General features: G+C 45.4%; 1 protein-coding gene across 2 annotated transcripts in view; it reads right to left on the bottom strand.

Annotated features, from left to right (window-relative positions):
• The window catches only part of LOC8038527 (huntingtin), a 209,288-nt gene that overhangs the window by 80,200 nt on the left and 115,224 nt on the right, over positions 1–13,864 (bottom strand). For both annotated transcript variants that reach the window (XM_040504714.1, XM_029978929.3), the window contains exons 34-36: positions 9,436–9,511; positions 4,537–4,772; positions 3,626–3,740 (exon numbers count right to left, since the gene is read on the bottom strand). In XM_040504714.1, coding sequence (XP_040360648.1) covers positions 3,626–3,740; positions 4,537–4,772; positions 9,436–9,511 — 427 coding nt within the window. The remainder of the gene's footprint in view (positions 1–3,625; positions 3,741–4,536; positions 4,773–9,435; positions 9,512–13,864) is intronic.

The following is a 13,864-nucleotide window of genomic DNA, read 5'->3' as shown; positions in this document are numbered from 1 at the left end:
CAGACCGAGGTTAGGGTTAGCTGGCTGCCACGGATTAACTTTTTTTCTTTGAAGCTTTCCGCTTGCCCGTTTGGCGACTTCCTTTGAGCTTGTGTGTCGTCCGAAACTTCCGAGCTCAAAAGTCGCGTTTTCGGTCAACGTCCATCGCAAGAAAGCAGAATGATCAAACAAGTCGTTGGTTCTGGTTTCAGGAGCAGTGCAATGCTAAAACAGCAAGCAAGCTTCACCACGCAACACGTTGCTCTCGGCCAATGGTGGGGTCACAATCGCATCACGTGATTTAAAAGGCCAGTGGTGACACACATTAGCAGTGGGAAAAAGCATTTATTTCTTATTATTTGCAACCAGAATACAAAACTATCGACAACAGTTTCGGAGTGAAAACGGCTAGGCCTACGCGCCGAAATAAACGCGATGTTGGGCGACACCGCGATCCAAAGAATCACGTGCTCGAAAATGGCTCAGATTTCTACGGTTTTCCATCGCGAGAAGGGCTTCAAACTCGTATCTGACTAATTTCACGATGATATCCGGTCTTGATTATTTCATAAGCAAAAGACGAGGGTTTAAAGATAATAGAAAACACAAAAAAAACGCAAAATCATTTTTTTTTTTTTTTTTTTGAAAAAGTCATTGTTTTTCGATTCGCATCTTCCCTTAAAATAGGCACTGTGATGCTTGTCAGGGTTCTATATCAAACCTCTCGTCACCTAGTGGGCACAAGGGAAATTCCAGCAGGTTTGCTCGTCCCAGTGCTGCTGGTCCAGTCTGGATGCCCAAAACCCTAAGCTTCGGTGAACTTCGAGCAGAGCGAGATGCAAGGCGCAAGAGCTCGGCAAGACTGAGAAAACTTTAATCAATCCATGCCAATGATGGGTAGGGTGACCAGACGTCCCGTTTTAATGCGAAAGCATTAACTGTCTCATGGAGCAAGCCGACGTCATCAGCTTTGAAATTACGCCAAACGGCTCTTAAATCCTTCTCTAAGTCAAGCCCAGCTCCCAGCTATGAGGCTGTAACCACGCGCAAAGCTAGCCACGGCACCTTCAACACCTCGATCCCATTGGCTAGCTCGCCGGACATGCAGCGCCAGGTAAGCGCCAGTCAGTATGCCAACACGTGTAGAGCAAGAATGATGTACATGCTTTCGCATTCACAACTCATAAGAAGTGCTTTTTGAGGTCCGCTTCTGCCGTCCCGTCTTTTTGTCCTTATAAAGTATCATGTCCCATTTTCGCAGGTGTGCATAGTTTCGAAATTGGCACCAAGTGAGTTGAAGCAAACCGAAACTATGCCTACTCGTTACATGTAAATTTGACAAAAATAACCGTAGGTACTTTAAATTATTTACCCAGAGAGTAAAATTTAGAACTGTTCTTGCCCACAAACACTTTTTCTCTCACAAAGACACGTGTGTAGAAATATTTTTTACAGCGAACTCTTAAGGGCTAGTTTCCCCAGTATCGTGTCTGTGGGCAAACAAATGCCGACACAATAATCTAGACATCTACCGCCATCTACAGTAGGCTCGCGATAATTCAAACTCGGATATTTCGTACTTCAGGTTAATTCAAACAGATCTGAAAATTTTGGTTGTCCCGCTATGTTTTTAATGTATTTATAAGCCGCTTAATTCGAACGGCGTTTTCGCTTAATTCATACTTTTTTGTTCTCGCGGCCCCGTTGAGTGCGCTTCTTTCCGAGCACAGGTGCACCGCAGAGAAGCAATACCCGCGGAGCTTGTTTTTGCAAGTGTTGCTTCTCCGCAGTGCACCGGTGCTCGGAAAGAAGCGCACTCAACGGGGCTTAAGCAGGCACACATTAGCGGAAAACGGCATTCACATTATCTGCTTCAAGACTAGCAATGATGACCAAGACGACATCGAGGATGAGGAACAGCTCACTGGCATCATGCTTTCTGGCCTTGAAGCACATAATGTGAACGCCGAGCTGGCGGAATATGCTAGTCTTGACGATGATCTGTGTGTTTGTTGTGATGACTCATTAGAGGACATAAGGAAGTAATGCCAGCACAGTGCAGCGGTGAGAGTGAAGATGATGATGAAGAAAGGGATGGCCCACTACCAACTGCCACTGCCGCAAAGGCCTTTGAGTACATCGCTAAGCTCCAGAAGTTTCTGTCTGCAAAGGAAGAGTCCCGTAAAGAGCTAGGTACTTGCATTGGCTGGTATTGAAAATTTTGTTTTGAGATCTCATGTACTGACTAAACAGTCCACAATCGACAACTTTTTTGCCGGATGAATAAACTTAACGTCACAGTTCTTTCACCAATGTGTTATGCCTGTACTTGCTTATAATTAGGCCTATGTAGAGGAAACTGGCAAAAATCTGCTTTGTATACGTAGCTATCCATGTAACAAATCATAATGTTGTCTAGTATCATATTTATATGAATTTCTGATAATTCAAACTTCTGGTAATTCAAACTAAAATCTGTGACTTCCTGGAGTTTGAATTAATGAGAGTCTACTTTATGAGCGACAGCGGCAAAACGTCGTCGCTCATAGATGGCGGAAAACTTTCCAGCCCTTCCACTCTGGCTTTCACCAAAGTGGAAAGGCTGAATTTCTCTAGGCGTCGTCCTAGAAGTTGTCCTTGAGGTTGTCCTAGAAGTCATCCTTGAAGTCGTCCTAGACGTCCTTAAGGTCGTCCTAGAAGTCATCCTTGAGGTCGTCCTAGACATTGTCCTTTTAGAAGTCGTCCTTGAGGCCATCCTTGAGGCCATCCTAGACGTCGTCCTTGAGGTCGTCCTAGATGTCGTCCTCTAGGCATTGTCCTCTGGGCGTTGTCCCCTGAAAGGCATCCTAGATGTCGTCCTCTAGGCATTGTCCTCTGGGCGTTGTCCTCTGGGCGGCGTCTTTGAGGTCGTCCCAGAAGTTGTCCTTGAAGTCGTCCTAGACGTTGTCCTCTAGGCATCGTCCTAGACGTCGTAAAGATAACAGCTTTGCTGGTCCTCCATCTTCACGTGAAGTGGAAGGGCTCTACATTTTTAGAGTAACTGGATATAGCACGCATGTAGAATCTCGTGTGGCAACAATACACTAACCCCCCATCCCGCTGGGATGTCCGATTTTCTACCTTGAGGAATATGGTCACCCTAATGATGGGGCAAGAGGCGAGGAAAGCATGCACAAACACGGTGACACACTTCGATTGGATTAAACAAGAGCCATCCCATTGCAGACATCGACCCCAGCGCGGCAGTTTTCAGATGAAGCTGGGGGGTCTCTGTGCAAAGGAGTGGCTCCAGACTAGCCTGCCCCTCCAAGGCTGGCACCCAGCCCCTTGCCCCAACTCGTGTCGAGTGAAGGTTCCGCCCCAGCAGCCCGGCCGAACCAGGCTCAGTTCCAAAATTGATAATCGCTGTTCCAAAATTTACTCAATCTCACTCCAGGGTAAAGGTACTGTACCTTGGCATTCGAAAACTTACCCACATCCAGAGGTGCTTTTTCTATGTTGTCAAGTACCATAACTCGCCGATGTAACTCGGATCCACTTTAGCAAGATTTGGAACACAGTCTCGGTCTCACTCCGAAGGGAGGGTCTCCTTTGAGCATCACTCTATGGGTGTCATCACGGGGGGATCTGGGAGATCCAGACTTGCCTTGTTCACGCTCCACTTAGGTGCACCGGCTGCGTCCACTGCTTCTCCAGAGGCCAGCTGCTGGGTGGGGTCTCCCTTGAGCAGTTTCTCGAGCAGCGCCAGTAGGTGCGGGTGCCTGGAGAAGCAGAACAAGAGACATTGCCTCTACGCCCCCAGTTTGCACGGTCGTCTCGTCCCAAGGCACGAAAGCAGCAGCTGACTAAGATTACCAACGATCCATTTGACTCAGGTGGTATATGTTTATTTTTACTAATTAGGTAAAAGCTGTTACATAAAATTAGATAAAAGATTGATTATCCTAAGTAAATAGGTCTCCTCACGGTGACTAACACGGTACCATTCTAATTCACACACAATGCATAGCTTTTTTTTTCACGAAACTTTCGAACAATGTTGGGTGAAACACCCTGTTATAATAGGACTTGGAATGTGGCAAACCTGCCAAGGTATGGGGTGCACCAAGTTAGACTTTTTCAAACCTTTAATGCAAAGTTTGACCGAAGTTGGATTATTAAAACCCATTCACACACTTCCAACCAAGTAGGACCGGCTGAAACAAAACCGGTTTTGAAGCTTCCTGCGACGGCTTAGGACCTGTTCTGCAGTAGCGCATCCGGTCCTACGCCGTCGCAAGAGGCTTAAATCTGGTATTGTCTCAGTCGGTCCTACTCGGCAGCAAGTGTGTGAATGGGCCTTTATGCGCATGGGCAGAAAATGAAAACGAAATGACACTGCCTAGCAACGAAGAGAGCGCAATATTTATTGGATCGGATTCACAGTTTCACATTAACAAACTAAATCATCAAAATTTTACAGTATTTTGCATTTTTGCGCAGAGGTCAAGTTGCACAAAAGTCGAACTGCCAAAGTTGGAAGGTGAGGTTTAACCGTGGGAGGAAAGGAGAAGTGACCTGCGGTGCAGCCTGGTGGCCCGCATGAACTCGGGCAGGCGTGCCAGCTCTTGCAGAGAGGAGCTGGGCTGGGCGAGAAGCAGCTCCACCTGGCGCTGAGCCAAAGCCTCGCACGACCGGGCCAGGCACAGGTGGGGCGTGGGCAATACCTTCTCCACCAACAGGGCCAGCAGGGCCCCACACTGGGCCGGGTGGATGCCCTCCAGGCAGCCCAGCAGCCGACCCACAAAGGACGCCTGCACCCCCACCACGGTGTAAGCTAATATATAGGTCTGGATATTGTGCGTGTCGAAGCTGCCAGGTAGTCCTCGCCGCGCCTTAATTTCAAGCGGAGGCAAACATGTATCCCATGCTTCTCTATGGGAGAGATGCTTGATTTTAAAGTCTTTACCCGAGTGTGTCGCGTCATGTAGAACTTGGCACCTGCGCTACGCATGTAGCTGAGACAAGCTTTGTCAATGACCCCAGTCTCGTGCCTCAACAGTCGCAAGACCAGTTTTATGGACCCGCTGAAACGGAGAGATCTCTGGCACGGTGTTCAAGCCAGCGTCTGTCAAGGTCACAGCACTCTCTGGGCGGAGTGTGCGGGCACTAGGGTGCCATGACAACGAGACCCCTCTTTTGCTTCTGCTTTTCTTTTTACTTCAGTTGCACCGTCTGGGCAGCGGAGACACTGTCAGCATAGGCTACTCAGGCGTACGCCAATAGGTCTTTATCTGGTCAATCATGTAGCAGCACTTAAGGCTCGTTCACACACTTGCAACTTCTTAGAACCAAGGGCTTTGAAACCTCTTAAAATCTCTTACGACGAGAGGACACACTGGAACCACCTATCGGGTAGCAGAGGGACACTGGGCGGTCCTGTATATTTTCAATATCTTTTGCGCATCATTCTTTCTTTCTTGGCTCGAAAAACTTTTGTCAATGTTATAAACAAACATTTCTCATCAGTAGTATGTACATTTAACCTCACAAATACCGCCAACCCTTCAGTCTTGTGAAATGCAGTTCCAGGGCTGTAGATGGCACTAGCATGTCAATGTGTTCTTCCGTCGCAAGAGATTTTAAGAGGTTTTAAGGCACTCGGTTCTAAGGAATCGCAAGTGTGTGAACGTGCCTTTACCGTGCTGTGTGCGCTCACCTAAAGAGTATCTTACACCGCGACCCCCGCACAGTCATTAGGGCACCCACGCTCAGAACACAATGCATCCCTTCCTCTTCGCCCAGGGCCTTTTGTTGGGGTTGGCAGTGCGGTCGCCAACTGAAATCCCCAAAATTCCGACCCACTTCGAATTAAATGCACTTAGATGGCGTCGACACGTCACCGCACTGCAAACGTTTCTCAGTACTGTTGCCGTCTTTAGATCTGTACACGCAATCAAATGCTCAAACTTCGTTATCTGCACCAATCTCATAAAGTGCTATCATCTTTCATTCCTTTTTCTTCTCCCAAAAATGGCTTCCCAATACCATCACAGCTGCCAAACTTCAGTGCCGTGAGTAGCGGCATCTAGGCAAGGCAGTGCAAACCCACATCCGTATTTGTCCAGCTTTTTTTGGTTTAAGAAAGCATCAATTTCTCTGAAAACAAAAGAAACAAGCTTATTAATAAGTTCTGTTACGAGAGATCAATAAAGAATCATCGGTGCTGCGATACAGTGCTCTATTGCAGGCAGGGACATAGCCAGAGGGGTGTTCGGGCGACAGTACACTTCCCAAAATTCTTTTGCTTTTCGCTTCGAGAAATTATTCTGGCCGTCAACACAAAAACTATACTTTGTTTCAGCTTCGGTCCGAGCACGGCCGATGCTATGAGCCAAAGGGCCAATCAAACACCGCAAAAAGCGCAGCGTAATGGCGTGCTCTCTGCGCTTGATAAGACTAGCCGGCGGAGGAGCACGCACAGAGAGACGGCGAATATCGGCTGGTCCTTTCAACTGTAGAGAGCACACCATGACGTTGTGCCTCTTTTGCTGTTTGATTGGCCCTTCGGCTCATAACATCGGCCGCGCTCGAACCGAAGCTGAAACGTTCTTGTCAACGGATCTTTTTTCTTTTTTTTACACTAAGAACATGAAAATTTGTTGAGGACTCAAGTAGAGAAAGCATGTGAGCAAGCTTGCTTGAGAAACGACTGCATCATTCAAAAATCTCCAAGCGGGTGCAGCACCAAGCGGGCAAATGGGAGGTAAATGGGAGCAAGCAGAAAGCCAGCGCCTGCGGGGGTGCAGGAAAGATGTGACTGCCCTGACCTCCCGATAGCTCTCAGAGTCTTCGGTTGAAGGAGGAGGAGGAGGGGGGGGGGGGCTTTTAACAATTGGCGGCATCCTGACAGAGCATTTCCACTCTCTTCTCCACATTTCTGCTTGTTTATTTTTCAGTCACAACTGTCCACATGATGTTAAAAAAAAAAAAAGCAATAGCTTCATTGTTTTCAAACTCCATATTTTTTTTTTTTACTTTTTTGGGGTCTTTGCCCGAACATGAGGATGTGCTGAGATATGCGCCGGCTGTTTCCAGGAAAGGCTCAAATCTATAGCGAAATTATAGCTTGCGAGTGTCCCAAAGTGATGAGAGCAGTGCACAATAGAAACAGATTGCTGAGTGCCCGAGTGCTTACTCATCCCTGCCGCACAGGATCAGTAGAGGTGTGGGATTTGTTTTTGGCGCTATACTTTTTGCTAAATGGGATGTATCGATGAAAGTTTTTGAGTCAGTGTTGCGTATTAATGTACTTACATGTGCTACTGTTTTATTATATCTATGTTGATGGATACAACTTACGGGAGCTCGTGTCAAAGTAAATTAGATTTGTATATTAAAGACTGTCAACACTGCATTTATTTTTTTATCAGTTCAATCCCACACAACCATACACTGTGACAAGCCTTTTCTGAGACATCCTATAAAAAGGGGCATGTTGCGGTGTTTGGTCGTGTTTTTAAGGCTAAGGGCAATAAAGTCACGCGTCACTGTAATTTTGAGTTTTATAGGATCATCATCATTTATTTTCCTTGAGGGCCCGTGGGGCATTATACAAGGGGGTGGCAATAGAACAAAAACAAATAGAACAGTAAACACAATTATAACACTGTAAGCTAGCTAGGTAGGTTAGATAAAAAGAGGGTAATGGCTTCAACAAATTTAGTAGTATCATTAATACAAACGATGTTATGAGGTAGTGAATTCCAATCCTCGATGGCCAATGGTAGTGTGGAAGTCTGGTGAGAAACAGTTGATGATCGAATTGGACGTAATTTACATAGGTGATCTAGACGCGGGAAAATACGATGGGGAGGTGATAGCAGTGATTCTTTAAGGTGGCTATTGTGATAGAAAATTCGATGGAGGAGAGAAAGGCGTGATACTCGGCGGCGAAGGGAAAGTGAATGAAGGTTAGCTGATTGGCGTAATCCTGATATGCTGGTATATGGTGAGTAGTTGTTATAAATAAAACGAAGGGCTCTGTTTTGGACGGATTCTAGATTATTTGCAAGGTAGGACTGCCATGGGGACCATATAGATGAGGCGTATTCTAATTTCGATCTTATAAGAGTAGTATACGCTAGTCGTTTTACGGAGGGTGTAGCAAGTTTAAGGTTACGGCGCAAGTATCCGAGAGAACGGTTAGTATCAGAAATAACAGAAGTTATGTGAGTAGTCCATGATAGGTCAGAGGTGAGATGAACACCCAGGTACTTATAAGATGAGCATGCTATTACTTGAGTGTTAGAGAGGTAATACGAAAATGGTGTGGCACGCGAACTGCGTGAAATTGATAGGGATCTACATTTATTGAAGTTTAATGTCATCTGCCATTTTTCGCACCAATGGATTACAGACTCTAGGTCTTCCTGGAGAGCATGATGATCATGGTTTGAAAGAATGGGTCGGTAAATGACACAATCGTCGGCGAACAGCCGCACAGAAGAAGCGATATTAAGGTGGAGATCATTAATATAGATTAGGAACAGAAGGGGGCCCAGTACGGTTCCCTGGGGGACACCTGACGTTACGGTAGAGGTGGGAGATTTTACGTTGTTAACGGAGGAATATTGCTTACGGTTAATTAGGATGCTTGAGAAGCGTCGATAGTTTGTGCCATAAAAATCTGATTTCAAAATCCACCTTTGTGCCCCTTCAAAGGGGCCATGAAATGAATTTTGGGCTAGGATAAATGACATTAGATTAGGATTTTACTAATAGCATATCGTTCAGTGGGCCAAAAGAAAGAAAATAAGAAGTCGAAAGCCTGCTTTTTGGTACAAAAATTTGAAAACATAGCGGACTACTTCATACTTCCTTTCCTTCCAAACCTCTCCGCCTTCTCACTGTGATAAATTGGATACATACGTCACCCGGCCCCACAGCACGTCACATGACACCCGGCCTGACTATATTCCCTTCACAACTTAAGCTGACAGTGCAGTGGGAAATATGTGCTTGATGGACCAATCAGCCGTTTCCCTTTCATCAACTGACCCCATTCTCCGCGCGTGAGTACGTACGAGGGAACATGAGCAGGTGGCAAGATAGAAGTGTGACAGGCCCAATGAGCATGTCGCTTCCACAGCCACGGGCGACAGGCTAATCTTCTAGGGAGAGGATGGTGACGTCTGGGTGCACAAATGAGGGTTCAAGCAAGAGGGGAGTTTCTTCTTTTTTTCCTTTTGAACTGTTTGGTAACGCTGCAAGATTTGCAAGTTGAGGAGGAAAGCTAACAAGGAAGAAGTTGAAAAATCGTTTCATGACCCCTTTAACAGCTAAGGGCGAGCACTTGCCTGTGATGCATGTTTATATTCTGACCTTATTTTTTGCCTGCCTCGCTGTATAGTTACGTGATTGCATTTTTTTCAAATATTCAGGGTTACTCCCCCATGCACAAGGTAGCATACTTACACTGCTTCGAGTTTCACATCGCGTCAGCACAGCCTGCACAAAGAGGCCGCTGGCAGCCGGGTTTCGATGTATCACACTGAAGGTGAAAAGGGAGGTGCACAACTGATAAGCTAACAGCAAGCCTCATAATTTGAGGTGTGCAAATATTTTAAAATTCAAATAATTTGCGAGCAGTGTTTGATATTCAATGCAACTGACAGCACAAGTTTATGGTTAGAAATATATGAGTTTTTCTCGAAAATTACAAATCACGTCTTCAGAATTCTCTCGTTTTCTTGCATCACGCTTCTCTGCTTTGCACCAGTGCTCTGCCACCAAGCTTCTCTGCATGCACATCAAGCTTCACTGCTTTGCACCGGCATGCTAGGAGAAACGGCTGACGTGTAAGAACATCTTGGTTGGCCCAATTGTCTCAAAATTTCCCTCACTACTGTAGCTTAGTCTTTGGTTATACAGTTAACTCTCAGTAATACAGTCGTTTTATTCTAAAATTAGGTTAGCAGTGATGAAAGTGGCAAATGACTTTTATAGCGGAGCTGTTAAGCGCCAGTTTCCCCAGGATCGTGTCCAATACCAAACAAATGTCGACACCCACGGTCGATAGAACACTCTGGTTGCTGCCATTGCTCATAGATGGATGTAGCTGTCCAGAGTGTTGTGTTTGCCGGTTGTCTGCTTGCCGCCGTTGCTCATAGATCACGGTAACCTTTCCAGCCTCGGCAAGCAGACAACTGGTTGCTGCCGTCGCTCATAGATGGCAGCAACATTTCTTCGGAGGAAGAGCGGGAACGGAACTAGCGGCAATGTGCGCAGCAGCACAAATGATTCCACAACCGCCGCGAGGCCACTATCGCCTAAAGCTCCACTGTGCCGAGCATTTCAGATTCCCTTGCGAAAGAAGAGCAGATCGCTCGCCTGGAAAGGCACCGCCGTGAGCAGAAGCTACCAGCTCCGCTGCTCTTCCTTCTTACCAGAGTGGAAAGGCTGAAAGTTTTTGTAGCAGGTTTTATAGCAGGCAAAATGTTGGTTTGGAGCTGCCATTGACCCTTTTGGAGCAGATCTCAACATATGTTAGTACATCACTTGAACATTAAACAATAATAGCATCACTAAAAGAGCCAATCTTTGATAATAAGGCTTTGAGGGTTCATTTTTGTTAATGAAGTTTATTACCCATTACCTTTTGAATTTATAACACCTAATCATAAAAACTAGAACATGGCACACAACTCAGTTTACAATGAGGACTAAGAAAAAAATTGTTGAAAAACAAATCAGCAAGATACTTCAGTTGAGATAAAGTGTCTCTCCCACTCTCTCTTTTGAGTTCATAGGTAATGTAGCCAGTCAATAGGATTTATGTAAAATTATGAAGAAAATGAGTATATCTGCCAAAATGTCACTAAACATATGCTCTACCAAGATTTATAAACCTACAAAACTCGAGCACCTAATATTATAAGCTACAACCCCCCCCCCCCCCCCCCCCCACCCCCAATATCACCAAAAATTAAAGTTGAGCATTAAAAGTGACACTCCTAACTCTGCAACAGTTAACGGCATTGGAGCCAGAGTTGAGTTGAAGTTCGGGACTCTTTTGATCGACTGCTGTGTGGGAACTACCTTGACTACTCATTCAAATACAGATCCACGTTTCTTGTTCTGCTTTCCTTTTTCGGCACGGCTCTTTAAAATTAGAGGTCGACCTACAATCAAAATGAAAAAAGGTTGACCTGTAATAGTACTGAGCATAATTTCGAGCCCATCGCACTAGCGCATGGGGGTTCCCCTGCGTAAGCTACTTCTCCCAACGCACCGATGCAATGCGGTGAAGCTCGACACACAAGTGCCTGTACGAGATGGTGAAGGTTGACTCAAGCGGTGATTGTGCCACGGAGGCATGTGGCCAAAATGAATATCAAGTCATCTCATCAGAAGTAAGAGACCCTGGTTCTGTCTTATCAAAGCAGCCGCCATACCACCATTTTATAAATTTTCCTCGCGACTTCTAACTCCGTCACATCATCGAACATCATAGTCCGAAAGTTAAGACAATGACGTGGCCAGCACGGTATACAAGCAAATTTTAACTAAGGTGAGTAGACCGAAAAACACATGCATTTACCATTTTCCTACTCTTCTACTCCTTTTAATATTAGTGTCGACCAATATTGAAGTCTTTTTTGCACTGTTTAAAGAGACACTGACACCCTCCAAAAAAAAAAAGGTTTTTTAATTTTTTGTTAGGCGATTTATTATGATGTCGGAAGGCTGCCCAATCAATGTTTTGCCACAGCATCACATATATTTTTAATAAATTAAAAAAAACACAGCTGCTCAAAACCAAAACTGAACTGGAGAGGAAGAAAAAATATAGAGGAGGTGAGAGTTGCCAAAAGTCACGTAGCTATGCAACTTTTTTTTTTTCAATCAACATATTTGAAGTTTTTTAGAAGCCAGAAGAGATGGGTATATTTTTTTTTTTTTTCTATTTTTAACACTGAGTGTGTGCCTTCGATGACCCACAACTTTGATTAGATTTGGTGGTTGTGCCTAAACCACAGAGGGGAGTGAGGGTGACTCAAACCGGCCAGTTCTTGATCGGCGGTTTTCGGGCGAAAAGAAAACGAATTTCGAGCCGCAAATTGTGTTCTGGGTTAGTGTAACTCTCATATGTCATGTACAAATAAAAAACTTGGAGAGCATAAATACCCTGTCAGTGTCCCTTTAAGCCCACCCTGGCACAGGTGTGACCGATTTTGAGCAAAAACTTTCAGCCTATCCACTCTGGTGAAGAAGGAAGACCAGCGAAGCTGAACTGTGAAGGGACGACCTCAAGAACGACACCAAGAGAATGACGTCTAGGATGACCTTAAGAAAAACGTCTAGGACGACCACAAGGACGACTTCTAGGACGACCTCGAGGGCGACCTCAGGGATGACGTTTAGGACGACCTCAAGGAAGACGCCGAGGATGACCTCAGGGACGAAGTCTAGGACGATCTCAAGAACAACCTTGAGGACAACCTTAAGGACGACTTCTAGGACAACCTTGAGGACAACGTCTACGACGACCTCAAGGGGGACTTCTAGGACGACCTCAAGGATGACTTCTAGGATGACCTCAAGGACAACCTCAAGGATGACTTCTAGGATGACCTCGGGGACGACATCTAGGACAACGCCTTGAGAAATTCAGCCTTTCCACTCTGGTGAAAACCAGAGTGGAAAGGCTGGAAAGGTTGCCGCCATCTATGAGCGAGGCCGGCAAGCCGGTTCTTTGGTTGTTGCCGTCGCTCATAGATGGCGGTAGCTGTCCAGAGTTTTGTGTCAACATTTCTTTGCAGGGGACACGATCCTCGGGAAACTAGCTAGCCCTTAACAGCACTGCTGTAAAATGGCGCAATTTGGCGCAAATGGCACAGCACTTCCATCACTGGGTTAGTTCAAAGTAGCGGTGCAGTCCTGGCAATCAGACATACAAATCTATGAAAAACGGCTGGTAATTTGAAGTTTCACCTCTAGGACCGGTTAATTAAGAATTTTTTTTTTTGTGTATGTACTTGAGAAGTCCGGTAACTCCGGGAGCATAAAAAATCCTCACGATTATGCTAGCCAAGCTTAAATCGCACCCATGCAGTCTTTAGCACTTTTAACTACTGTGTGCACGGTTCGGAAAAGAAAGAAGGAAGCAAAGTGCACGATTAAGCCACCTAACAGCCAAGCAGCTAAGTGAAATAAGTGGTCAAGCCAATTAAATCAAGCAAACCAAGCCAGTCATGTGGCCAAGCCAGGCCAAATCAAGCCAAGCCATGGCCGCGGGCAAGTGCAACGTGGCGTGATCCTCACGGAAGCAAGCTCGAACGTGCAGCACGTACGGCCAACAAAGCTTGATCTGAGGAATCACCTAGGCCTAAGAGATGTTTTGTTCATTGAATATAGTAATCTCAACAAACATGCCATGGTCTGTGGTCTGCTTTCGTGCAAGTTGTTAGGCCCAGGAACTATAACATTGCTTTCTCTGCCGAATGGTCAAGTACTGCTGATGCAGAAATTGCTTGTGTCACCGTGAAGTACTTTTCCACGTTTTGTTTGATGAAAGATACTGCTGAGGACGCCCTAGGAAGGGTTTGCAATTTGCATGGCATAGTTAATGCTACACGTCTTCGTTAATCAAGACAAATGAAAATCAACAACTTCTCAGGTGAGTATTGAAAAAAAAAACCTACTGTTTAAAAGTTTCTTTTTTTTCTTTTTTATTCAATATTCGCTTAATATGTTGCGTTTCGCTGTCCCCGTGAACTTCGAGTTATCGAGAATCGACTGTAATTATTCGACCCCTTATTTCAAAGGACAAAACAATCCCCAAGCTATACTGAAATCAATAAGGTAGATTTTGAATTTACCTGCCATGCTACAAGAGGTGTAT

The sequence above is a fragment of the Ixodes scapularis genome, unplaced genomic scaffold (genome assembly GCF_016920785.2).
Source record: "Ixodes scapularis isolate PalLabHiFi unplaced genomic scaffold, ASM1692078v2 PGA_scaffold9__187_contigs__length_104089568, whole genome shotgun sequence".
Taxonomy (NCBI): domain Eukaryota; kingdom Metazoa; phylum Arthropoda; class Arachnida; order Ixodida; family Ixodidae; genus Ixodes; species Ixodes scapularis.
The sequence above is the reverse complement of the archived record's forward strand: the minus strand, read 5'-3'. Positions and strand labels throughout refer to the sequence as shown.